At 45.6% G+C, this 26,671-nt stretch overlaps 1 protein-coding gene across 2 annotated transcripts; it reads left to right on the top strand.

The window, feature by feature from the left end:
- Positions 1–211: 211 nt before the first annotated feature.
- Positions 212–22,946, top strand: LOC121320119 (DCC-interacting protein 13-beta-like). Of its 2 annotated transcripts, XM_041258365.1 has the most exons (22): positions 212–617; positions 7,740–7,838; positions 10,440–10,499; positions 10,944–11,015; positions 11,557–11,644; positions 12,108–12,149; positions 14,636–14,694; positions 15,168–15,314; positions 15,602–15,684; positions 16,143–16,301; positions 16,403–16,591; positions 16,695–16,748; positions 17,467–17,509; positions 17,836–17,892; positions 19,056–19,144; positions 19,801–19,950; positions 20,242–20,294; positions 20,385–20,559; positions 20,960–20,996; positions 21,184–21,330; positions 21,860–21,907; positions 22,427–22,946. In XM_041258365.1, exons 1-22 carry the CDS (start codon positions 564–566, stop codon positions 22,556–22,558), a joined length of 2,037 nt encoding a protein of 678 aa, XP_041114299.1. In that variant the 5' UTR covers positions 212–563; the 3' UTR covers positions 22,559–22,946. The 2 variants fall into 2 exon arrangements, with proteins under 2 accessions (XP_041114299.1, XP_041114300.1); XM_041258366.1 differs by lacking the exon at positions 16,695–16,748 and having other exon boundaries at positions 213–617.
- The last annotated feature ends 3,725 nt before the right edge of the window (positions 22,947–26,671 follow it).

Here is a 26,671-nt window from a genome sequence, read left to right as displayed (position 1 = left end):
GTCAATCAATATCCATTCATTACAGCATATACAATATTTAAAACTTAGTTTAATAAACATTAACTGGAAATTGTAAATTTGTTTTTCTATAATTATCAGGTCATTAGGCATATTCATGTGCGTATAGCTTTCACAAACACTTTTGCTGTCGCGCTACGACAGTCATTATACAGGCTACAGGTGTGGCGGAAGAGAGTCGCCACTTCGTATGTTTTGTTTTTTTTAGATCATAACCTCTGTATTCAGGTTTGAAGCACTGTCATTGTATCAATCTAGGTAACAATATAATGCAATATGATGTATTAGTTCGAAAATAAAATAAGAGCGGGTGCTAGAAATGAACGCAGACGTGTGTGTTTTTGTTGCGCCAGTGTGGGTGCTGTACCGTTGAGAGGCAGGCGGGGTACGCGGGTGTAGCTTGTTGCTGGCACTCAGTGCACTGGGCTGCAGACAGACCGAGTCCTGATACAATACGTGTCGCCCGTTCAGAACAGAGAGCTCGCCGGGAGAGTGGATTAAAAAAAAGAACATCTAAATAATTAAAAGAATCTGCAGTGATCAACATGCCGGCCGTCCACAGACTGCTGCTGGAAGACGCGTTACAGGACAGTCCTCAGGTAATGTGAGAACAATGCCTCGTTTAATATCTGCGGTTTCTTTCATTGCATATTCGTTAAAACTTTGGTACCCACAGTACGCTGCGTACCCCCTCCCCATCCCCTACTGCAGGGCTTTATTGTCTACCGAGGCTCCGTGAAGTGTTTCATTTGCATAGCATTTTTACAGATATCGCGATTGTCACGGTCTGTTCTGTGTTATTGCGGTAAAGGTTATTGCTTGCTTTGTTGTTCACATATATGGATTTGGAGACCTTGCCTTGTTTCAGTGCAGTGTTTGCTACCATGTTATGCACTAACATGGACTGGTAGAGAGAAAAAAAAAAAATCCTCTCCTATCGTTTAATTTCTTTTTTCACAACCTAATTATGTTTTACATTGAGTAAAAAAAAAAAAAAAAGTATAAAATGGAAACGCATAATAAGTAAAATGCATGCCGTGTGTGTATCAAAACCCAAACCATTGTAGTTAAAAAAATCAAAAACAGCTCCGTGCAGACTGTGCTGGAATGCCAGGCCGTGCGAGGAGGGGAATCGTTTTGTAGTTACTGACGGAATCCGAAAACGCGTCAGTGCAGTTTCCTTGGAGTGCAGGCCTCTGCTTGACTACAGTACGACTCTCTAATGATAAAAAAATAGCAACTTCAAAAATGATTGTCAACGCACTTTCAGAAGCCCCTAGCGTTACTTTGTTATGAATGATCTACTAAATTAATAAGAAGAATGCTTATGATACTTGTTTCCACGCTTTGCTGTGCATAGCCAGCTTCCACAGTCCAGACAGCTGCAGTAACAAATCATCCAACTCCAAACGTTTAGGAAAAGAACTTGGGGTATAGAGTCCATATTGAAACACACCTTACTGCTGACCTGCAGTAGAGATTGCATTGTTCATCATTCATTATTGTGTTTTTCTTTATAGACAATTGAATCTAACATACATATGGGACAAAGCAAGAATATTTAGCACATACAATATTGTTTTTAATGCACACCTGGGGACAGTATCTGTAGGACACATCCAATATGTATATCTGTGATACTTTGTATTGGGATATTTTGTAATGTGATACTTTGTATTGGGATATTTTGTAATGTGATACTTTGTATGTGATTTTGATAATACTTCTTTGTATTACACTATGAAACATATACCCCATGTATTGTGATATTTTGTAATGTGATACTTTGTATTGGGATATTTTGTAATGTGATACTTTGTATTGGGATATTTTGTAATGTGATACTTTGTATTGGGGTATTTTGTAATGTGATACTTTGTATTGGGGATATTTTGTAATGTGATACTTTGTATTGGGATATTTTGTAATGTGATACTTTGTATTGGGATATTTTGTAATTTGATACTTTGTATTGGGATATTTTGTAACAACTGTAAGCTGCCCTGGATAAGGGTGTCTGCTAATAATAATAATAATATAATAATAATAATAATAATAATAATAATAATAATTGCCTCTATGCATCAATTTTCCAAACACACAAATTGAGTCTTTTATTGAGCAGTTTATTTTTGGCAAATAAGTTTTAAAAATAATAGGCTAAGAATCACACCCTAATGTAGAAGATTTCATATTTAGTAATATGATATGCATGTTTAGCATGGAAACACGTTGACGTCACTCTGAAGCAGTAGACTGGGTTAAGCCCTTGAAACAAGCCTGTCGGTGGTGCTGAGGTTAAGGGTGGTGCTGAGTTTGTAGTGCAGGACTAGGCCATCCTCCACAACAGGGCGGGATTAATCTATATGCAAATTACGCTGTAGTGTAGGGCCCCCAGCAGAACTGGGGCCCCCACGACGTTGCTGTTTGGTTATTTTACAATAACTGCATGCAGGCAGATGGGCACACAGGAAGAGAGGAGCACAGAAGCTTGCTTTCGGTTAATTGTGTTCTTTTATGAAGGCTAGGCATTTCTTTCTCAATTGTTGCATACCTGGTCCTAGTCTCTCACACAAGCCTGCTAATGTACAATACCAAATTCCCCACGGTTTCTAGCTGGGAGAGATCCGTCCCTAGTCCTACTACTACAGTCTGCAGGATAAAATGTATGGATCATGCTCAATTTACATATTCCTTTATTTCAGTATTAGGACCCTGCTGTAGCAACTCCCCCGCTCCAGTACCCCACTCCGCTTCCCTGCTCCACTGCTCCAGTACCCTGCTCCGCTCCCCCTGCTCTGCTCCCCCGCTCCAGTACCCCACTCCACTTCCCTGCTCCACTGCTCCAGTACCCTGCTCCGCTCCCCCTGCTCTGCTCCCCCGCTCCAGTACCCCACTCCACTGCTCCAGTACCCCGCTCTGCTCCCCCACTCCAGTACCCCACTCCGTTTCCCTGCTCCACTGCTCCAGTACCCCGCTCTGCTCCCCCACTCCAGTACCCCACTCCGCTTCCCTGCTCCACTGCTCCAGTCCCCCGCTCTGCTCCCTCGCTCCAGTACCCCACTCTGCTTCCCTGCTCCACTGCTCCAGTCCCCCGCTCTGCTCCCCCTGCTCTGCTCCCCCGCTCCAGTCCCCTGCTCTGCTCCCCCTGCTCTGCTCCCCCGCTCCAGTACCCCACTCCTCTTCCCTGCTCCAATACCCCGCTCCAGTACCCCAGTCCGCTTCCCTGCTCCACTGCTCCAGTACCCCGCTCTGCTCCCCCGCTCCAGTACCCCACTCCGCTTCCCTGCTCCACTGCTCCAGTCCCCTGCTCTGCTCCCCCTGCTCTGCTCCCCCGCTCCAGTACCCCACTCCTCTTCCTTGCTCCAATACCCCGCTCCGCTCCCCCTCCTCTGCTCCCCTGCTCCAGTACCCCACTCTGCTTCCCTGCTCCACTGCTCCAGTCCCCCGCTCTGCTCCCCCTGCACTGCTCCCCCTGCACTGCTCCCCCGCTGCAGTACCCCACTCCGCTTCCCTGCTCCACTGCTCCAATACCCCGCTCCGCTCCCCCTGCTCTGCTCCCCTGCTCCACTGCTCTAGTCTCCCACTCCGCTCCCCCTGCTCTGCTCCCCCGCTCCAGTACCCCACTCTGCTTCCCTGCTCCAGTACCCCACTCCGCTCCCCCTGCTCTGCTCCCCAGCTGCAGTACCCCACTGCTCCAGTACCCCGCTCTGCTCCCCCGCTCTGCTTCACTTCTCCACTGCTCCAGTCCACCGCTCCCTCGCTCCACTCCCCCACTCTGCTCCACTGCACCACTGCTCCGCTGCTCCAGTCCCCCGCTCCCCCACTCCAGTCCCCCACTCTAGATACAGTTGGCTCGCCGCTCTCACACTCTGTCCCCAACGCAGGGCGGATTAACCAATATGCCAATAACATCATTCGCCATAAGCATCAGGCCCCCAAAATATGGGTTAGGGTTAGGGTTAAGCCCCCACGTCCTTTTAATCAAGCCCTGCTCCACAGAGAGAACAATGAGGTCATAGGTCATGAGAATGGGCATTCACCATGTGGGGCTGGAGCTCCACACGTGGATGGACACGACGTCTTTCTTCAGCTGGGGTTCTACAGCTCTACACCTGGGTGGACACAAGGGCTTTGTTCATCACACGTGGCGTGTGGAAAGATTGTGGAACTCATTGCCCTTTTCTACTTGCAAATATAACCATTATATCTTAGAAAGGTTATTCTGGCGAAATGTGCATACTGCATACAGTGCTGCCTTGTGAAGAAACAGACCCTTAGTAGCTTGGGGGCAGGCTGTGTGATGTTTTACGTGTTTCTCAGATATTTAACTGATCATATGTAAGTCTGGCATTTATTTCTACATTACCATGGGTGTGGAAAAATGAACTCCCCAGACCTGTTTTTTTCTTTCTTTTTTTAATAGTGGAAACTTGGGTGTGAATTTTGCCAGCTGTATCACTGAAGATACGCGCATTCTCCTATCTCTCCTCCGTGTGTGTGTGTGTGTGTGTGTCAATATATATATATATATGTGTGTGTGTGTGTATGTATGTGTGTGTATATATATATATCTATATATAATGTCTTTCACATTGAGGCAATGGCCCAAGGCATTGTACGTGATGTGAAATGCAAACTATCAGAAACGCGTTGCTGTCTGACAGGCAGGTTGTACAATGGGATATGGCACTGTTAATATCCCTGAGCTGGGAATCCCAGTAAGAAGGAGCTCAGTAAATAAAGGCACACACTCTCAATATGAATTCGGAGTGAGCTGCCATTCTGCCTCACTGTCCTGGGACAATGGGGATGAATCACAGTAAGACACGCTAACCTTGAGGGCGATTCGGTAAGTGAAGGTGAATAAGATGTATGGCATCACTGTGCCCTGGAAACTGTACAGATGGAGGAGTGTCTCGCTAACTTTATTAAAACCATTCCTCTCTAGCTGACATTTAATTACAGAGAGTGTTAACTCACTCAGGGCCTGCTGTCTGAAAGCAGAAATACTGTGTTCAGACTACCAAGTTTGGAGGAAGCAATATTCCTGTGAGTCCCTCAAGTACCCCTTCTCCACTGGCACATGCGACCCTTGAGGGCTCGGTACAGTACGGGTACAGGTGCTTCTCCACTGGCACATGCGACCCGTGAGGGCTCGGTACAGTACGGGTACAGGTGCTTCTCCACTGGCACATGCGACCCGTGAGGGCTCGGTACAGTACGGGTACAGGTGCTTCTCCACTGGCACATGCGACCCGTGAGGGCTCGGTACAGTACGGGTACAGGTGCTTCTCCACTGGCACATCCGACCCGTGAGGGCTCGGTACAGTACGGGTACAGGTGCTTCTCCACTGGCACATGCGACCCGTGAGGGCTCGGTACAGTATGGATACAGGTGCTTCTCCACTGGCACATGCGACCCGTGAGGGCTCGGTACAGTACGGGTACAGGTGCTTCTCCACTGGCACATGCGACCCCTGAGGGCTCGGTACAGTACGGGTACAGGTGCTTCTCCACAGTGAGGGCTCGGTACAGTATGGGTACAGGTGCTTCTCCACTGGCACATCCGACCCGTGAGGGCTCGGTACAGTACGGGTACAGGTGCTTCTCCACTGGCACATGCGACCCGTGAGGGCTCGGTACAGTACGGGTACAGGTGCTTCTCCACTGGCACATGCGACCCGTGAGGGCTCGGTACAGTACGGGTACAGGTGCTTCTCCACTGGCACATGCGACCCGTGAGGGCTCGGTACAGTATGGATACAGGTGCTTCTCCACTGGCACATGCGACCCGTGAGGGCTCGGTACAGTACGGGTACAGGTGCTTCTCCACTGGCACATGCGACCCGTGAGGGCTCGGTACAGTATGGATACAGGTGCTTCTCCACTGGCACATGCGACCCGTGAGGGCTCGGTACAGTACGGGTACAGGTGCTTCTCCACTGGCACATGCGACCCGTGAGGGCTCGGTACAGTACGGGTACAGGTGCTTCTCCACTGGCACATGCGACCCGTGAGGGCTCGGTACAGTACGGGTACAGGTGCTTCTCCACTGGCACATGCGACCCGTGAGGGCTCGGTACAGTATGGATACAGGTGCTTCTCCACTGGCACATGCGACCCGTGAGGGCTCGGTACAGTACGGGTACCGGTGCTTCTCCACTGGCACATGCGACCCGTGAGGGCTTGGTACAGTACGGGTATAGGTGCTTCTCCACTGGCTATTTGTCGAGCTGAGTGAGAATCAAACCATGAAACTCTGGCTGTGAGCCGAGCCGGGCCAGGGGCTGAGAGTGTGATGAGAGAAGTACAGCCTTGGGATGCTGAGGAAGTGCAGGCTCTAGTTTCTCTGTGGGCAGATAGAAGTGTTCAGGAAGATCAGCAGTTGTGCGTCAGAAGTGAGAAAAGTTTATGCCCGAAATTCTGATGATTAGAGCAAATGGACATAAACTGTAGGTACGAAATACTTTATTCACACATTCAAAACACAAAATTCTACCAAATTTCTCATCCTTGACCTTTATTGTATTAATATAAAGAAAACAAATGTGAAAAATAAATTAATTCTAAACTTATTTACAAAAATATAGTCAAAGAAAGTACTGTACAGCTGTACCATGCACACAACTACAACTCTCGCTGCGCTCGCCCACGCAACTGCTTTTATTTAAGCAGCCAAACAAAAAACAACTATCCTTTAACGGGATATCTTTGCAAATCATATTTTTAAAACCTTCTGTTTTCCCCTTCAGCAGAACTAAGTGAACTTTAGTAAGTCGATATTATCAGTAAAATTTGTGAATTATGTTGATTTTATAAAGACGCTCCTAAGTATATTTACAAAATATGCCGTAAATATGTTGTTTGTCTATTTATTTTTTGAACACCATTTGTTTGTGCATCTTTTGGCAATATGAGTTAGTTAATAACTCTTTCATTGTGTGTGACGTCAGTAGCACAGCTCGGCACTGCTGTGCAAAAAATACCCAGGCTCCCCTTAACCGCACCGTAAGGGCTCGGTATGGACCCAGCATGGCTCGGCTGTACAGTGGAAAAGAGGCAAAGGTGTCCTGCAGACAGCGGGTCTTCCTCCGAGGTACAGCCAGACCCTTCCGACATGCCGAGTAGCGCTGGACCTAACGAGCTCCCAATGGACTTTTCATCAGAAATCAGCGAGAAACCTGTGGGGTAAAAATGTTCTGCAAAAAGAGGAGGAAGTGAGCGTGCCCTGCAGTGAGTGCACACTTGTAGCTCAGTGTTAGCAGTGACATGTCAATTGAGCCATGTGGAAAAGCAGTTTGTAATGCTGCTGGCTGGATGCATTTCAACATGATGCCCTTGCTTGGATTATAGGACAGTTCAGCTTAGTGAGTGCAGAGAGCCTGCTGTAAAATGACCAGCCATGCTTTACCTGTTTTTCATTCCTTTTGTACTCACTGACAGCAGTATCCTATGTGCAGGTGGTTTGTGTGTAAACTTAAGCATGCAAATTGTTTTCAGATTGTTTGCGAAGGTTTTGATTGTGAGGGATAGCGTGCCAGATTTGTTTTCTCACTCCAAACCATAAAATGATGTGCTTCATAATTCAAGATGACTAATCTAGTATTTGCATAGTGTGTGCGTGCGTGTGTGTCTGTGCGCACTGTTTTGTGCATATTGAATCTTCTCAGAGACACGTGATTGTCAAGCCTGTTGTTCCTCTTGTGTTTCCTGGGCAGACTCGCTCCTTGCTCAGCGTGTTTGAAGAGGATGCTGGGACGCTCACTGATTACACCAACCAGCTGCTCCAGTCCTTGCAGCGTGTCTTCGGGGCTCAGGTAAGGAGGGAATGGTCAGACTCTGCACCTGAGGTAGGACCTCTCACAGACACTGCTCCTGGGGCTGTCCTCCAAAATAACTTTTGAATCTGAAAACAAATATACAGAGTTAACAAACAGTACCAGACCCAGTCAATGCTTCTGAGCCTGGGCACTGAGCCTGCACACTGACCTCAGTTAGTGCTTCTGAGCCTGGGCACTATGCCCACACACTGACCTCAGTCAGTGCTTCTGAGCCGGGGCACTGAGCCCGCACACTGACTCAAAAGGGTTTACATGCACAATATACACAGTCTATAGAGGATTTGGGCCTCAACTTGTAATGACGAGTCTGCTGCTGTACTGCATTTCACACAAGACTCAGATCAGAGCTGAAACCACTGGTTCAATTCTCAAAGCCCATCACTCCACAGCATCATCATTGGCATGGCTGTCTTCTGAAAGAAAAACATAACCCTGATGGCATAATAAAGCTATTTCCAAACTTCAGCTACTGTGCTAATGAGGATTCAGATTAACATTGGAACGACCACGTTTATGGACACACCGAGAACAACCATGACCGGTCAATTTGACCGGTGTATTAAAAACAACACTGTTATACTGAAAGGACAAACAATTGAATATAGGTCCTAGTTTTATTCAGGAACGTCATATAAAGCATCTACACAGCTAAAGCATTGTAAATAAACGGACATTTGAACAGAAATGTGTTTATATGCAGACATAGTACATAACACGCATCCTCAAAAAACAATTTAAAAAAAAAATGACATAAACAAATTTGTGTCTGTACAGGTATATCATACACATACAAAACTGCACAGCTGAAACAGTGTAAGTATCTTTTTTTTTTTTTTTAAATAAACTGAACCCGCCTACATAACGAAACGGAATTGAAGCTATGTGTTTATTTACTGACATACTATAATCGAAATGACATGAATAAATAAACACGAATGGGCTTCATTTACAAAGTCTCAGTGCTGCACAAATCGCACAGATCCTGGACTTCTCAAAATATGCAGGGCACTTACCGTATATATGTTTTTGCTGCATCAGAATCTTGTTTGGTAAAGTTTGCAGTAATTCCAAACACTCTTTTCTGTCCTTCTTCTTCATTGATCCATTTGCAATGTGTACTGGGGTAACACTGAATTTCTTAGAAAAAACATGTGACTTGTATTAACCAGTGCAGACAGGCAGCCTGGAGCCGTGAGCTGTCAAGGCTGTTTGATGAAGCTCATTGAAACAATAGAAATGTCAACAGACAGCTCACTTGAGGAATGCAGAGAGATATAATCAAACTTCAATACGGCTGCAAATCCTGACTGATAAACACAAATAGTACCGCAACATTTAATTGTTATAGTATGTGTCAGTGAATTTTTCCTAGTCAGAATAGGTATGTGTGGCAAAGTGCCCCGCCCCTGTGTGTATTTTGTGTTGTATGTTGTGTGATAATGTTGGTGTATAGTCATTGGTACATGGGATATAAATGGGTCTGTGTAACAAGTGTTTAAAATGTATATTTGTATTTAGGCACGAGGATTGCACAGCAATTCACGTGCAAGTAAAAAGTAATAATATGTGAGCACGGGGAATTGCACTTTATTAATTCACATGCAGTTGTACCGCGACTCCAATTGAATGATTGATTAGCAATCGAGTCTCGGTACAGCTGCATAAAAGCTGCATGTTTTCACTCACTCTGGGTTGTGTGTTCGGTGAGTGGAGAAAGGGTGTGGAGAGGAGAGAATTAAAAACGAGAAAACTAAACAAAATAAAATATATAACCGTTGTTTTGACTCACCGTGTTTGTCTGTTAGTCTGTTTTGTTTGTCTGTTTATTTTGGCCTCACGTGCCGTGTGCTGTTTTTGTTAGAACCTTTTTATTTACTGTCTGTTCATTTATTAAATGCGGAGCGCAAGGAAGTGCTCAGCTTTCCCAAAACTCCACCTCTTTGTTTATTTCCTGGTTCCTGTTTCTGGTCTGACGTCACCCACTACAGCTGTCTTTGTGACAGTATGACAGTATTTTATCTCGCTAATTGTTGCAGCCAAGCGATTCTTTTTTTGTGAGGGGAATTAGTACATATATTTAGAAGTCAGGAAAGAACAGCTCCATATCTTAAACACACACACACCACAATTTCAATTTAAATTCCAAAAACTGTCAAAATGACTGCCTTGGTCGTTCTAGTGTTAAGTAGCTTTGGGGAATGAAGCCCAAAATGTGCTCATAACATTTGAGAATCTGGCTATACTATGTGAGTTCTGCTGTCCTTTAAACATGTGCTGGATTTGCATGAGACCCTTCTCTGATGTCAGCACACTGGGGCCTAGGCACTACCTCTGATCAGGTGAAGAGAACCCCCACCATGGGCGACAGAAACGGGAACCTGCTGAAGCGAAGATGGGGTGTACCGGCTCCCTCTTAGCAGCTTGAAGGGATGCTCTGTGTAATGCTCAATTCTGCACAGTGTGCTGGGATCAAAGGAGACGGCAGCATCATGCCATATTTTGGACTGTACGATAGTATTCTTGACTGCGGTTTTGGAATTTAATCTCCTGATTGTATTGACTTTTGTGTTTTCACAGAATGAGATGAGTTTAGCCACCCAGCAGCTATCGAAGCAGCTTCTGGAGTATGAGAAGCAGGTGAGGGGAAAGCAGGACAGAGCGCAGAGTGCAGAGCGATTCATTATTGCAACACTCTCCATGAGCAGCTCTTTGGACTCCTGTGTGCACGATGACAGCTGCACCAGCTCAGTGTTGCAGGCAGCTGTTTGGTTCAGATATTACAGACAGCATGGGGATATTCAATTGATCTGAACAGCAACTGCAGTTTAAAACATCACCGCTATTCGAATCATTAAAAAAATGTATACCTTTGTGAAAAACCAATATCCTTGTAACAGTGCTTGAAATGAAATGAGCAGTTCTGAGAGGAGTAATGCAACCAGAACAATGGGGATTGAAATATCTGGTTCTGATCTTTGAGAACCGTGACCCTGTCAAGTATGTTGTGGTTGGGACTCACGTAATTAAGCTGTGTTTTATTTTTTTGTTGTTGTTTTTGTTCCTTGCTTATTTATTTTTTAGAATTTTGCCCTGGGGAAAGGGGATGAAGAAGTCATTAGCACTCTGCAAAACTTTTCAAAAGTGGTAGACGAGGTAAAGTATCACAGCTCCTAACCTTCTCAGAGAGAACACAGTACTGACAACCGATTCAGCTCCCTGTGGGTTTAAAAGACCTGGTTGAAATTGCAGCTGCACATGTTTGTTCACGATGTTGACAGTTCATTTCATGGTTCCTGCACCTCTCATGAGTTATTTATAGGACACCTTGGCAGGGGAGACCTATTTTATTGCAGTGCTTTGTTTTGAAACTGTTTGCTTTGAATGAACTTTGTATACTTTCATTATCATCGGTAGCCTAGCTCAAGAAAAGAAGCAATTTTTTAAAATTAGTTTTTAAGAAACAGACAAAATTTGGTGCCAGTTTTTAATCGGTTTCGTCTGCAGTTTGGTAAACTGGTGAATGGAGACAGACTTTGAGAGACAGGAGGTTGATGATGCATACTATGTTCCTCAGCTCTCTCTCAAATTGTAATTTAAATGAGCTTTATTGGCACGGCTATTCACGTTTTGACCAAATCAGTTTACTGTCCAAGAACTCACTGCATGTCCCCCCCACCCCCCACTCTATTTTCAGCTGAACACTCTGCACACAGAGCTGGCTCACCAGCTGGCTGACAGGATGGTGTTCCCCATGATCCAGTTCAGGGAGAAGGACCTGACAGGTACTGTCGGGCGTCTGGTTTTATTTCACAAGTAATGTGTTTGGTTGACCCTTTCTCTCCTGTAGTGTGAGAGTGTCTTCTGGTGAGCTCTTTGGCTGGGTACAGAGTGCAAAATGAGAAGACTTTCCTTAGAGACAGGGTCTAACTGTACATGTTAACGTAGCATAAACAACGTTTTAATTTAACAACAACACAAACAAACACACACACAATATATAGCACATGCTTTTATCCATGTCGTTAGAGTTTTTGCCAGTTGGTTGTCTGCAGCGCACAAGAGGACACTTCCAGCAAAACAAGATGTACTGAAAGGTGTGGAATGGTGTGGTGTGATCGGCTGAGATTGGCCAAGGACATGGGGTGAACCCCGGAGAGCCCTGCAATTATATTTTTTTAAAGTTTAGTACCTTCAATTGTAGAATAGAAGATTTTTCTAAATAATGTTTTTCTTTTTGTGTTTCAGAAATAAGCACACTGAAAGACATGTTTGCTATTGCCAGCAATGGTGTGTATGTTTTCTTTATGTATGTACAATGTATAAATGATACAGTAGATTTAATTTTGTAGGTTTTCTAGCTTGAATGCTGTTTCTGTTTTGCCGTTATTCCTCTGCTTTTTTTTTGTACCACAAATATGTACTTGTAGCGTGGAGTGTTACTGAAATAGACATTACAGAGTCAAAAAGGTTTGCTTCTCTGGCTAATGTACCTAAGCTGTTTTACATACCATTTTTTCCAGTACAGTTTTCAGTGTAGAAATCTGAAGTTTCAAGAATGGTCCCACGCAAGTGAGATGTTCTCTCATGGCACCTGCTTTTCACTCCCATCGCCCCCTCCCTGTCGGTGTAGAGAGAGCTGCTGCTTGCACTGCAGCCAGTCCCATCCCCCTCCCTGTCAGTGTAGAGAGAGCTGCTGCTTACACTGCAGCCAGTCCCATCCCCCTCCCTGTCAGTGTAGAGAGAGCTGCTCCCTGTCAGTGTAGGGAGAGCTGCTGCTTGCACTGCAGCCAGTCCCATCCCCCTCCCTGTCAGTGTAGAGAGAGCTGCTGCTTGCACTGCAGCCAGTCCCATCGCCCTCCCTGTCAGTGTAGAGAGAGCTGCTGCTTGCACTGCAGCCAGTCCCATCCCCCTCCCTGTCAGTGTAGAGAGAGCTGCTGCTTACACTGCAGCCAGTCCCATCCCCCTCCCTGTCAGTGTAGAGAGAGCTGCTGCTTGCACTGCAGCCAGTCCCATCCCCCTCCCTGTCAGTGTAGAGAGAGCTGCTGCTTGCACTGCAGCCAGTCCCATCCCCCTCCCTGTCAGTGTAGAGAGAGCTGCTGCTTGCACTGCAGCCAGTCCCATCCCCCTCCCTGTCAGTGTAGAGAGAGCTGCTGCTTGCACTGCAGCCAGTCCCATCCCCCTCCCTGTCAGTGTAGAGAGAGCTGCTGCTTGCACTGCAGCCAGTCCCATCCCCCTCCCTGTCAGTGTAGAGAGAGCTGCTGCTTGCACTGCAGCCAGTCCCATCCCCCTCCCTGTCAGTGTAGAGAGAGCTGCTGCTTGCACTGCAGCCAGTCCCATCCCCCTCCCTGTCAGTGTAGAGAGAGCTGCTGCTTGCACTGCAGCCAGTCCCATCCCCCTCCCTGTCAGTGTAGAGAGAGCTGCTGCTTGCACTGCAGCCAGTCCCATCCCCCTCCCTGTCAGTGTAGAGAGAGCTGCTGCTTGCACTGCAGCCAGTCCCATCCCCCTCCCTGTCAGTGTAGAGAGAGCTGCTGCTTGCACTGCAGCCAGTCCCATCCCCCTCCCTGTCAGTGTAGAGAGAGCTGCTGCTTGCACTGCAGCCAGTCCCATCCCCCTCCCTGTCAGTGTAGAGAGAGCTGCTGCTTGCACTGCAGCCAGTCCCATCCCCCTCCCTGTCAGTGTAGAGAGAGCTGCTGCTTGCACTGCAGCCAGTCCCATCCCCCTCCCTGTCAGTGTAGAGAGAGCTGCTGCTTGCACTGCAGCCAGTCCCATCCCCCTCCCTGTCAGTGTAGAGAGAGCTGCTGCTTGCACTGCAGCCAGTCCCATCCCCCTCCCTGTCAGTGTAGAGAGAGCTGCTGCTTGCACTGCAGCCAGTCCCATCCCCCTCCCTGTCAGTGTAGAGAGAGCTGCTGCTTGCACTGCAGCCAGTCCCATCCCCCTCCCTGTCAGTGTAGAGAGAGCTGCTGCTTGCACTGCAGCCAGTCCCATCCCCCTCCCTGTCAGTGTAGAGAGAGCTGCTGCTTGCACTGCAGCCAGTCCCATCCCCCTCCCTGTCAGTGTAGAGAGAGCTGCTGCTTGCACTGCAGCCAGTCCCATCCCCCTCCCTGTCAGTGTCAGAGAGAGAGCTGCTGCTTGCACTGCAGCCAGTCCCATCCCCCTCCCTGTCAGTGTAGAGAGAGCTGCTGCTTGCACTGCAGCCAGTCCCATCCCCCTCCCTGTCAGTGTAGAGAGAGCTGCTGCTTGCACTGCAGCCAGTCCCATCCCCCTCCCTGTCAGTGTAGAGAGAGCTGCTGCTTGCACTGCAGCCAGTCCCATCCCCCTCCCTGTCAGTGTAGAGAGAGCTGCTGCTTGCACTGCAGCCAGTCCCATCCCCCTCCCTGTCAGTGTAGAGAGAGCTGCTGCTTGCACTGCAGCCAGTCCCATCGCCCTCCCTGTCAGTGTAGAGAGAGCTGCTGCTTGCACTGCAGCCAGTCCCATCCCCCTCCCTGTCAGTGTAGGGAGAGCTGCTCCCTGTCAGTGTAGAGAGAGCTGCTGCTTGCACTGCAGCCAGTCCCATCCCCCTCCCTGTCAGTGTAGAGAGAGCTGCTGCTTGCACTGCAGCCAGTCCCATCCCCCTCCCTGTCAGTGTAGGGAGAGCTGCTCCCTGTCAGTGTAGGGAGAGCTGCTGCTTGCACTGCAGCCAGTCCCATCGCCCCCTCCCTGTCAGTGTAGGGAGAGTGCTGCTGCTGCTGGAACCCTGTAGTGATCCTTGTCCCCTGCTGGTCTCTTGCTTGTAGAGCATGACGCGTCTATGGCAAAGTACAGCAGGCTGCCCAAGAGGAGAGAAAATGAGAAGGTAGGCAATTCTTTCACTATTGACGGTCACACGCAGCTCAGCCACAGAGTGATGCTGTAGCAAACCCATCATTCATTTATCTGTCCGTTTCTTTCTGTGTTTATCTGCAATCCTGTATTTAACAAATTGCTTTTCAAGATAACGTCTTAGGCTGGCACCTGTTTGCATTAAACATGTTTCAGCAGCTGCTGTAGTAAATGAATAATTTTGAAAAGACATAGAAAAACTTGAGTAGCGGTGCTATAGAAACAGCAGAGGGTTGCTAAATCCTTTTATTTGTCTTTTTTTTTATTGCAATCTTTATATTCCACACATCTAACATCCCATAAACATTTTGGTAAAGTTTATCGTTCCCATATCTATGGCAGGTGATAAATAAGTGGATAGGGGATCGTTGGATAAACAGATGGCTCTCTCTCTTTGCTTGCGTGTCTGTGAATCCTGCTCTGATTCTTTTCCCTGCGTGCTTGCAGTTGAAGACGGATGTGGTCGGAGAGGTTGCGTATTCCAGGAGGAAGCAGCACCAGGCCTCCATGCAGTATTACTGCGCTCTGAACGCGCTGCAGTACAGGAAGAGGGTGGCCATGCTGCAGCCCATGCTAGGCTACACACAGGCACAGGCAAGTACCTGCTGTCTGATGAATGTGCTCAACCCTGCTTCGGGATAAAAATGCAACTCTGTTGAATGTTGCTTGAGAGCCAGAGCCAGGGGTCTTTCTCAAGCACCGTCTTTAGTACTATGTCTGTGGGTGTTTCAGTGGCCCAGTTGCAGCAGTGACTTCACAAGAACGTCTTTGCCAAGCTTTGAATTGAAGTTAATGGTTATTTACGGTACGCATTGTGGGGCAGCCGGCTTAGAACAATCGTGTGTCCTCTGTACTCAGCTTCATATTCTTAATTGTTTCAGGTGAATTTTTTCAAGAAAGGAATGGATATGGCTTCAAAGAAAATGGAGAGCTTTTTGTCTTCAGTCACTAGCATGAATCAGAGGTAAAGGATTGCTGGCATTTGTGTATAATGTTCCTCTGAAGTCTTGGATCTTTGAGTGTGCAATTTTATTATTCCCCTGCGAATGGGGTTGTGAGGCGGTCGTGCGCATGCCTGTCACTCTGCACACATCTCTGCATGTATCTGGAGAGCCGCTGACCAGCGAGATTATTGAGAATAGCACATTCTGTGGATAGGAGGGGGGCACACCTACAGTTTTCTACATGTTTGTGTATATATAAGTAACAGGGTAAAAAGTGCTGCTTTGTTGTCTACAGTGATGCTATTGTAAAATACCAAATTCATTCAACCTTCCAGACTAGTCAAGGTCCACAGATCCCAATGAAGTGGCCAGGCAGTATAAGCAGTAGTTGGCTTTTCCAGGATTATTTATTTGATAACATCAGTTCTCTTCATACAGTCTGCGCTGTGTTTGGTTACCTGTGCCCCCCCTCCCCCAGTATACAGAGCCAGCTGGACTCGGAGGCAGAAGCGATGAGGCAGGCCCAGCGAGAGCTGCTGTCTGTGGAGGACTCGATCTACATGCCAGACCAGGACGCCGCCAACCCCCTCATCAACAGGAACCTGGTACAGAAGGCTGGATACCTGAACATCCGGAAGTAAGGACACTTTATCGGCTCTAAACTCGGATTTGTTTAGACACGAAACCTGCCTGCATGTTAATGTTAATGTTGTTGCTGTTCTGTATTTGTCTTGCCAGTAAAACGGGCCTGGTGACGACGACCTGGGACCGGCTGTACTTCTTCACCCAGGGAGGGAACCTGATGTGCCAGCCACGGGGAGCAGTGGCTGGGGGGATGGTCCTGGACCTCGACAACAGCTCTGTGATGGGGGTGGACTGTGAGGACCGGAGATACTGCTTCCAGATCACCTCTCCGGACGGTAAAATGTACGCTGAACCCTGCTGCTCATTCATTCGTTCATTCATTCATTCATTCATTCGTTTGTGTATTCATGTATTCATTCACACGTGCGTATTTATTGTCATCCAGGCATGTGTCTTTTGATTGGATCAGTGACTGGAGCTCTGGGCTACAGTCTGGAAGGTAGTGTGTTTTCAGTGGCTTGGTGGCTGGAACGCTGGGAAGCTGTTTTGTAGAAATTAGTTTTAAATGGGCTGATTCATTTAAAATGCTTTATGCCTTTTCAAGTCCACTGTTCCTTCAACAGGATATACCTCCTAAACCTTTCCCCTTACAGACCTCATGTCTCCAGTCTTATGGAAACAAGCAAAATGCCAGTGCTTGAAGCTAGTGGTTTTTTAGTAGCTCAGCGGTTAGTGCTGGGCTGCAGTGTGAAAGGTTGTGGGTTTGAGTAGCTCAGTGGTTTATGTGCTGTGCTGGGATGTGGAAGGGAGTGGGCTGAATGAGTACTAGACTGCAGAGTAGAAGGCAGTGGATGAGTGCTGTACCTCGGTGTAATGGGAGTTGAAAGTGACTCTTGCCAGTTTGCGATTCTGTACTTGTGGTAAACAGTAACACACGAGAAGGTGTGGTTGTGCTGATACAACCCAAGCCTGAGGTGCATTGTGAATCACAAGGCACAGTTTATGCAATGGCTTGTGATGTGTGGGGTATGGGATATGGGATATGGAACTGTGATTTCCCTGTTTGGAGTGAGAATCGGAATGTCGGCAGCCAATCGGGAACGCCAGAAATTGCAAAGCCATGTTATAATTAGTATTAATTGTTCGTTATTAGTTTAAGTCAGAAATGTTTATTTAAATTAAAGGACATTTAAAAGCAAATGCTTTTTTTATTTCAGGTGTATAACCCTCCAGGCTGAAAGTAAAAAGGAATATGAAGAGGTATCCTTTTTTTTTTTTTTTTTTTTTTTTTTTTTTACCTGGACAGTGAAGATGTTTCAGATGGGATTTTCCTTTAGAGAAAAATTTGTATTCCAATAAAAAATTATGCAGTTTCAAGATAAACTCTAGGAAATGGAGGTCTGCTGAACAAGCTTTTTAAAACCAGTTTTCTTACCATATAAGCTAGTTCTTCACATACTCTGAGCAAATCTCATCGTGGAGCATTCCCTTTGGTATAGAGCATGATTAGAGTCTGGTTGTGATCAGGATGCACAGCCATGGACTGATCCCATTGTCTAAACTCTGTGCTGCTTTTCTCTCCACAGTGGATCTGTTCTCTCAACAACATCTCCAGACAGATTTACCTGACAGACAACCCAGAGGTGTGTGTCCTTGTCTATACTGCCATGGTCCCTCTCTGGCTGGCTTGAATGCACGTTGAGGGTTTATCCAGTTTGCAGAGTGAAATACAGCACTTGGTATTGGTGAAAGCATTGCTTTAACACAGGAGGAGAATATGTTGCAATGACATGTTTTTGCATGAAGTTGTTTTGGGTAAAGGCTTTGGCTAATCTGAAGTAATACTGCCCCCTAGTGTGTGTTTTATTTTTATAAATGTATCTCAGTTATTAATTTTAATGATTTATTTTTATTTTTTTATTATTTCAACAACTTTCAGTTGTGGAACAGGTAATACACTGTATTAAAACACACACAGTCATTTAAGTGCAACATAAAAACAAAGAAATCCAAATATTTTGCATTAAACAGGGCAGGACCACTTATCTAGAAATGTTGCTTTAAAAGCAAGCTGGACCGTTCCAACACAACAGACCCCTCAAGCAAGCTGGACCATTCCAAACCAGCAGACCCCTCAAGCAAACTGGACCATTCCAACACAGCAGACCCCTCAAGCAAACTGGACCGTTCCAACACAGCAGACCCCTCAAGCAGTCTAGTAAAAATAACCACCCTCAGCACTGCAGACCAGTTAACTGCTCCTGGTGCTACATATGTCCCTATTGAGTTTCTGTATGATATCTTTCCCTATAAGACACTGATATTCAATTAGTCATTGTAAGGTTAGCTTTTTGCAAGTTGTGTGAAGAGCATGTTTGATATGCAGTGCTTTTTGTTTTGGTCCTCTTCTGAATGTGTTTACCCAGTTCATTGTCTGGGATGAGCAGAACATGTGTGCAGAGCTCAGACTCCCTGCTCCTGGTGTTGCAGCCGTTAGCAAAACCCCAAACAACAATATTCTGAAAGTAATATTGCCTTTATTGGGAGTGTTTCTCCTTTGTGAAACAGTTATGCTAATGAACATGATTGCCCACTTTAACAAAGGTGTACTGTTGAAACGCTATCCATGGCAAAACCCCAAATGATCTTCATAAATTGCTAATTACCTGTGGTACTGCTTATAATCTTAGATCTCATACTCTTCTGCATTGATTTACAGCTTGGATTCTTTCTCTCTCTGTCTCAGGAACTTTCCAGGTTTAATAATGGTTGAATAAATACTACTAACCCATCTCTTGCTCCTTAGGCCGTTGCTATCAGGCTCAATCAAACTGCAATACAGGCAGTTACCCCGATAACCAGCTTCGAGAAGAGACACGACACCTGTGCTGAGAGGTAAGAAGCAGACGCAGTAAAAACACTGCTTGTAAAGACAGTGCTGTGTGATGCTTTGCCATTCCACAGTCAGTCTCCTGCTGAGGTTAAAAGCTCTATAACCACTAATGCAGATGAGCCCGGAAGATGATATAATAGGTAATCCTTTGTGTATTCGATGGTAATGCAGTTTGGTCAGAGGTGTTTGATACAGTAGGATGCCTTTAAACAGCACAGTTGCCGAGTCTCCTTCCCTTTGTCACCCTTGTATGTGTTAAGTTGCCTCTTGTTCAGCTTTAAAACAGAATGTTAACAGTTCAGATTTTAAATGTTATCCAAGTGGTAAACGTTCTGAATTTTGCATTAACCTTTAAGCAGAAATATGCAGGCCAGGTGCAGATGTTAGTTAGGGTCAGTGTTTATGCATAGAAGTAGTTTTACAATGTAGGTCAGTTAATGACTTGTTCCACATGTGTTCACTGTCTTTTCCATATAGAAATACGTGTAAGTAAGTGTCGCAGTAATTTATAAAAACATTGATGGAGGGCTTCTTCTCATGGCTTTTCTGTCTGGTTACAAACATTCCCCATGTGTTCAAGTTCAAATGTTTAATTAGGGAATTAAATAGAAATAGCAAATGTAGCGTTGAGTTCCCTTGTGTGTCCGTGGTGCGGCAGGGCGAAGCCAGTAGCAGCGGAGCCCTCCGGCGTGGCTCCCCAGGACACCCCTGACTCGCTGGAGATGATCACGCCCGGGACCCCCATCCAGTTTGACATCATGCTGCCAGCCTCCGAGTTCCTGGATCAGAACCGAGCGGGAGGAGGGAGGTACGAAGCTCTGACTCTGGGTTTCTAGACTGAGCGAATCACTGGACTGGGTCACGGTGTTTTTTTTCCCTTAGACTTTTACAAACAGAAGTCTACCTTCCCTCCCTCTCACCCCTGTAGCATTGAAGACAAAATATTGTCACAGCATTTTACAGCACGTGCAGTGTTATTACTATTATTACGATTGTTGTTGTTGTTATTATTATTTTTATTATTATTATTATTATGTAAAGAATGAAATGTAAGTGTTTTAATGTCTGCTTGTCAGTAAGTGTTCCTTTTTTCCTCCAGGCGCACAAATCCCTTTGGAGAATCTGAAGATGACTGCGCTGTGCAATCTGAAGGTGAGCTTCCTTCAGGGCTGATTGTTAGGTTGTCTTCTTGTGTTTAATATGACTTGAGAGAGAAAGAGTCTGCTTGCTTTTCTGTTACAGACTCCCTCCTGCACCAGATGTTCGTGGTGCGGTTCCTGGGGTCCATGGCGGTCCGCTCGCATCGCTCCACGGAGGTGATATACGAAGCCATGCGGCAGGTACTAGCGGCCCGAGCCATCCACAACATCTTCCGCACAGCGGAGTCGCACCTCGTCGTGACCAGCAAGAGCCTGCAGTAAGGACGGCTCCTCCTTTCATCAGCTCTCTCCTCTCTCCATGCATTTCCATTCAGTATGGAATGGAAACAAATACGGCACTCTCTAAAGCTAATACTTCACACTACTATGGAAAGATTTAAACCTGAACAGGTAGACCTAATTCACAGATAAATTATCCGTGAGTTTAACCCTTTTCAACATGCAACGTACCTCTTCTTTCATAGCGTCCTATTCGCTTAAGTTATTTCTAGGCTGCTGTTAAAGAAACAAACAGTCACATGAGTATCTTCATTTTCGTTGAAATCAGGTTTATCTTGAGTTAAAGGTTTGAGAACAGGGGTCCTGAACCCTTTGTGATTCATATTTAGAAAATCATGATTCTGAATACCTGCTTTTTTTCTCCCTTTGTCTTTGTAGGTTGATTGACCCTCAAACGCAGGTTACAAGAATAAGTGTAAGTACACAGTCTTCCTTGGTCGTGTCATTTCTTCATTAGATGTGCATTGAAACGAATCCTTGCATCAGTGCAGTACAACTCTCCTGCCTCCGGTGTGCTGTGCTCTTTTGTTGATATGTATGCTGGTGTCCTATGGCAGTGTGTGGTGATGCCTGCTAAGAGCAGCCTCTCTCCGTCTCTGCAGTTCCAGCTGAGGGATGTCGTCCAGTTCGCAGCGCACCAGGAGAACAGGCGGCTCATTGGCTTCGTGGTGCAGGGACCTGAGATCTCTGAGGAGATGGAGCCGTCGCTGAGCGCCTACGTCTTTGAGAGCAACACGGAGGGGGAGAAGGTGCTGCGCTAGCGACTGAGACTCAGCCCTGCTGTACCTCTGTGCACTCTGTACTTGCAAACCTCGCAGTTCAGTTGTGCAACCTGGCTGTGCAGAGTTCTTCCCTCGGGATTCCACAGGGAACGTCACATTGACGGTGGCGCTCCCGCAGGTTTGGGAGGCTATATCGGCCGAGTCACCTGGCTGTGTGACAGCGGCCCCTACAGGCCAGCTCAATGCAGACAGCTTTGTCTTTCAGGGTCTGGTAGCTTGTTAGTATGTCAAAAGGCAGTTGGCTTGCTCATGGGAACGGAGGATGCCCGCTGACCTTCAGTTGTCCTGGGCTGTTTTTAAGGAGAAAAATGTGGGGGGATAAAATAATTGGGTTACATTCAAATATAAAGAAACCTGGAACTTCTTGGAACCATTTGAACCTAGACTCGTAGAAAGGGTTTCTGTGGATTCTAGCTGTATGAGGTCCCTGTGACTTTGTGACTGTACAGTTAAACACACTGTATAGTTTTGTAATTCTGTGTTTCATCTTTCACAGATATGTTACACTATAAGCTTGGGGAAAGAACTAATTGAGGCAGAAAAGGTAAGACAAAATATTGTATTTGTTTCAGTCCTATCTTCTTGACAATAAATACAGAACCTTTAAGGACAGAGAATGAAAGCTAAAAGCAGATATGCAGTCATTCCAATGGCCCAGCTGCAATCAGTGAATGAGCTGGTTTCTGGGTTGTTCATTTTAGCTCCGTGTGTGTTTGGGTTGAATGACCTGGTTTCTGGTTTGTGTATTTTATTATTATTATTATTATTATTATTATTATTATTATTATTATTATTATTTGTTTATTTCTTAGCAAACGCCCTTACCCGTTCTCGCTCTGTTCTTGCTGTGTGTGTGTTTGGGGTGAATGACCTGGTTTCTGGTTTGATTATTATTATTATTGTTTATTTCTTAGCAGACGCCCTTACCCGTTCTCGCTCTGTTCTTGCTGTGTGTGTGTTTGGGTTGAATGACCTGGTTTCTGGTTTGATTATTATTATTATTGTTTATTTCTTAGCAGACGCCCTTACCCGTTCTCACTCTGTTCTCGCTCTGTGCCTGCAGGACCCGGAGTCCCTGGCTCTGTTGATGAAGTCGATGCCTCTCACCAGTGACGGGAAGTTCCTCGTGCTGGAGAGCGAGACGGTGGGCGCTGTACAGAATGGAGCTGAGGAGGGGCTGGAGTCTGAGGCCTAGTGGAGTAAAGGGGAGCTTTACTGCTGGGGTTCACAACACTACCGGTTACACAGCACTTAGCAGGGAGCACTGTGTAAAGAGAAGGGCAGGGCAGAGGTTCACGGCTGTATTCTATATGAGTGCTTCTGGGAATTTCAATGTCGAGTCCTGTTAGAGTGATTGAGTGAGTGTGTGTTGATGGGGGGTTGGGAGAGATTATAAAGGCATTCACATAATGATCTGTGCTTCAGAGGCAGTGCTGGTAGTATTCAGAGATAATCTGGACCTGCCCCACCTACAAGGTCTATAGCATGGTGTGTTAGGCCACTGTGTCTTTTAGTAATGACTTCAATCCATTTAGTCTACCAGCAAGGTGTGTGCAGTGTGTGTGTGCAGTGTGTGCGTGTGCGTGTGCGCGTGCATGTGTGCAGCGTGCGTGCGTGTGTGTGTGTGCGTGTGCATCGACTTTAATGGATTCATACAAACCAATATTTGGATTCATAAAAAACAAATTCATACAATTTGGATTCATACAAATATTGGTTTGTATGAAAAGCTAATAAAAACCAGTAATTTAAGCACTAGAAAATATTCCCACGAGTTATGGTACTGCAAAGAAGCGACTGGTTTTGTAAACCCCAGAAGTGCAACAAGCTTGCCAGCAATGAAGCGGTCCCTGCTGTTCTACCTCCCTCGGGAATAAAAGCACAGGCTTTGTTTTTAGGGAAGAAGAACAACATGATGATAAGATAACTGTGTTCTGCTGTGTCTTACTGTTTACAAGTCACATTGTGGGAGAGCTTTTTTTCCTAGGGATGTTTTTGGTCTTCTGAAGTAATCTGAACACATGCTGTATAGTTTGGAAACAGATCCAGGATCTTACTTCCTGAAGTGCATGAAAGAAGGTTTTTTTTGTCATAAATGAAGGACTGAAAATGTAACAGCAAAACCCCTTTAAAAGAAAGAGCAGCCCTTTGTGTTTACCCCGTTTACACAAGCTGGAGTGCTGGTGCTAGCAATGAAGAGTGCTGGGGTTACAAAGGCATCAAGGTGTAGGTGCAGTACAGTAAATGTAGCATGAGGAAAGCTGACACGACAGTGAAGTAAAACAGTAACTCCAGTCAATACTGTGGTAATGTACCACCTGAGCCATGTATTTCTGGTTGAGCAGTATGATTAGGAACACTTCCCTGGGCTTCTCTGTGTGTCTTCGGCTCCATTGTGTTTAACTGGAATGAAGGAGGTCCAGCATTTTCTCAGCACCAAAGCTCACCAGTCCAGCATTTTAATACATCGAAGAAACAGACCTTTCTCACATTCTTGGTGCTGCAAGAAACACCCCCAGGTTTCCTCCACTGTGCTCGCTTTTAAAGAGGGTTGGCTGTATTTAATAGGCACTAGTTCCATTCTCTGTAAAGCTTTGCACATAAATAAATAATATTTTCTGATGTCATTAAACTCAATACCTTTGATAAAACTACATTGGACTTTGCAATGTTTTATTTTCACTAGCATGGACCCATACCCTGTATCAGTGGATTGAATTGTGCAAGCTGTATTTTCTGTACTATCAAAGATGGTGTGGAAGGGTGGTGGGTGATTCGCTGACACGGGAGACAGAACAGATGTACTTGGAACACCACACAGGTGCCCAGTTTTATTTTCAGGACTTTCACTTTTTACTCGCAGAGGGCACTGTTGTCCGTGGGCTGCCTATCAATGATGATAGACAGCACCACGGGAATACCAAAGCTGGTAATTGAATTAACTGCGGGCACACTCGCAGGTGCTCAAAATAATAATGAAAACAGAAGGCGAAAAGAACAAGGAAAAATAAAACCGTAATAAAATTACAAATAAAAGGTGCTGCTCTCGGCAGCGTTATCCCGGTCGCTGCTACCCGCACGACCCGGCTCACCGACCTACTCTAGCGGCTCCCTGCCTGCTCTAAACAATGCTTCGGGGGTCTGCCCAAGGGTTCCCCGCTGTCACTCTCTGGCTTGTTAGTTGCTGTCTTTCTCCCAGCTGGTTTCTTGGTCCTCGACCAGCGCTTCTGCACACACAGCGCGTCTAAAAGGGCAGACATGAGGAAACGGTAGAGCATTATCTTATAGGGCTAACAATCTCCCCAAGACCCGCCTCCCAGCCATTCAGAGAGGGGAAAATCCACACACCCACTTTCCCACCTCCCCGTGTCACTGCCATGACTCGCAGGTGGTTGTTGGACGACTCTTCCTTCAGCACTGTGAACACGCCAGCAGAGTCAGCACAGATCTCCCCCAGCTACAGATGGTTAACAAACATAAAGCTGTTATAATAACATAAGAACATTTCAGAGCGAGAGGAGGCCATTTGGCCCATCTACACTTGTCTGGTTCCTAGTAGCTCAATGTGCTTGGAGGAACACTATGTCATTGCCATCTGGTGGGAATTGCATGATTATAATTCTGTGGCTTCCCACAAAAGGTTGCTTAGCAAAAAAAGGTAATAAAATTAGGTAACAAAATTATCTTTAGCAACAAACATGTTATGACATTAAACATACAGATTAGATAAATTTGCTGCATAATGATCCATGCAATCCCTTTCTAGAGGATTCGGGAATATGTTTTAATAGAGAAAATAACAAGTTAACAAACAGAGCACAATGAATTGTGCAGCTGTGCATTTTATTAAAGATTCTAAATATAAATCGGTTTAAAGCCAGTGTCAGTATGTTTCAAAATAAATGTGTTTTCAATTTGAAATACAAAAAAATATACAAAACGTCTTTGAACTGGAGCTTCTGAGTGTCATCCTAGAGACAGTCTTTAAACAGGGCTTGTCCAGTGTGAGACGCATTCTTTAAACAGGGTGTGTCCAGTGTGAGACGCATTCTTTAAACAGGGTCTATCCAGTGTGAGACGCATTCTTTAAACAGGGTCTATCCAGTGTGAGACGCATTCTTTAAACAGGGTCTATCCAGTGTGAGACGCATTCTTTAAACAGGGTCTATCCAGTGTGAGACGCATTCTTTAAACAGGGTCTATCCAGTGTGAGACGCATACTTTAAACTGGGTCTATCCAGTGTGAGAGTGTGAGACGCATACTTTAAACTGGGTCTATCCAGTGTGAGATACATTTCTAATCTGAAACACATTCTTGAAATGTGCTGCTCTACTGAAGTGTTGTCCTTTCTGGGATGTACTCTTCAGACTGAAGAGTCTGCATCTGAGTGGCATCAATTTTGAGACACAATCTTTACATATGAGCTGTTCAATCTGGAATTGTTCCATCAGACTGTCATTCTGTTCAATTCTTTATTGTTTAGATGATTCCACGTGTAACCGTTCAAAGATTCCATCAGTATCTTTGAGATTCCATCAGTATCTTTGAGATTCCATCAGTAACCATGCAAAGATTCCATCAGTAACCATGCAAAGATTCCATCAGTATCTTTGAGATTCCATCAGTAAGCATGCAAAGATTCCATCAGTAACCATGCAAAGATTCCATCAGTATCTTTGCAAAGATTCCATCAGTATCTTTGAGATTCCATCAGTATCTTTGAGATTCCATCAGTAACCATGCAAAGATTCCATCAGTAACCATGCAAAGATTCTGTCTGTAACCATGCGAAGATTCCATCTATAATTTTGAGAAGATTCCATCTGTAACTTTGAGACGGGTCTTTCAGAAACTTCATTTTAACTGTGAATTACATGTTATAGTTGAAAAGGATGGATCTGTCTGAACTAGATTCACCCAATTGTCAAAAAACAAACAAGAAAAAGAAATAAAAAAACCCTTTCTATGAAGAGATGAAAGGGCACCTTCTCAAGTTTGACAGTCCAACATAAAATGACTGGTCCAGAATACAACTAGTGCGAGAATGGCCAGTAGGGCTTTGTGATGTCAGAGCTGAACCTTGTTACCTTAACTACATGATGCAAGTCATTCATGACATCAGTTTGTTATGCAACCAGAGCTTCCTGGTGTCACTAGGGATTCCACAGAATCTTGGGGAAACTCTTATTTGCTGTGTTTTCTATGTATAAATAAAAATGATCTGTTTTAAAAGGTAAAACACAATCATAGGCACACAGAGATGGTTTAAGTGTTTGTATTTAATAAAGTTTAAAATGCACAGACACT

This window comes from Polyodon spathula, chromosome 8 (genome assembly GCF_017654505.1).
Source record: "Polyodon spathula isolate WHYD16114869_AA chromosome 8, ASM1765450v1, whole genome shotgun sequence".
NCBI classification, from domain to species: Eukaryota; Metazoa; Chordata; class Actinopteri; order Acipenseriformes; family Polyodontidae; genus Polyodon; species Polyodon spathula.
This window is presented reverse-complemented; position numbering and strand designations above follow the sequence as displayed.

What these genes read in the sequence shown, in the direction of transcription:
- LOC121320119 (XM_041258365.1), top strand. Translation starts at nt 564, where the DNA reads ATGCCGGCCGTCCACAGACTGCTGCTGGAAGACGCGTTACAGGACAGT. An exon ending in TAGGCTACACACAGGCACAG is followed by an intron (nt 15,315 to 15,601) that starts GCAAGTACCTGC and finishes TAATTGTTTCAG; the next exon opens with GTGAATTTTTTCAAGAAAGG. An exon ending in GGATACCTGAACATCCGGAA is followed by an intron (nt 16,302 to 16,402) that starts GTAAGGACACTT and finishes TTGTCTTGCCAG; the next exon opens with TAAAACGGGCCTGGTGACGA.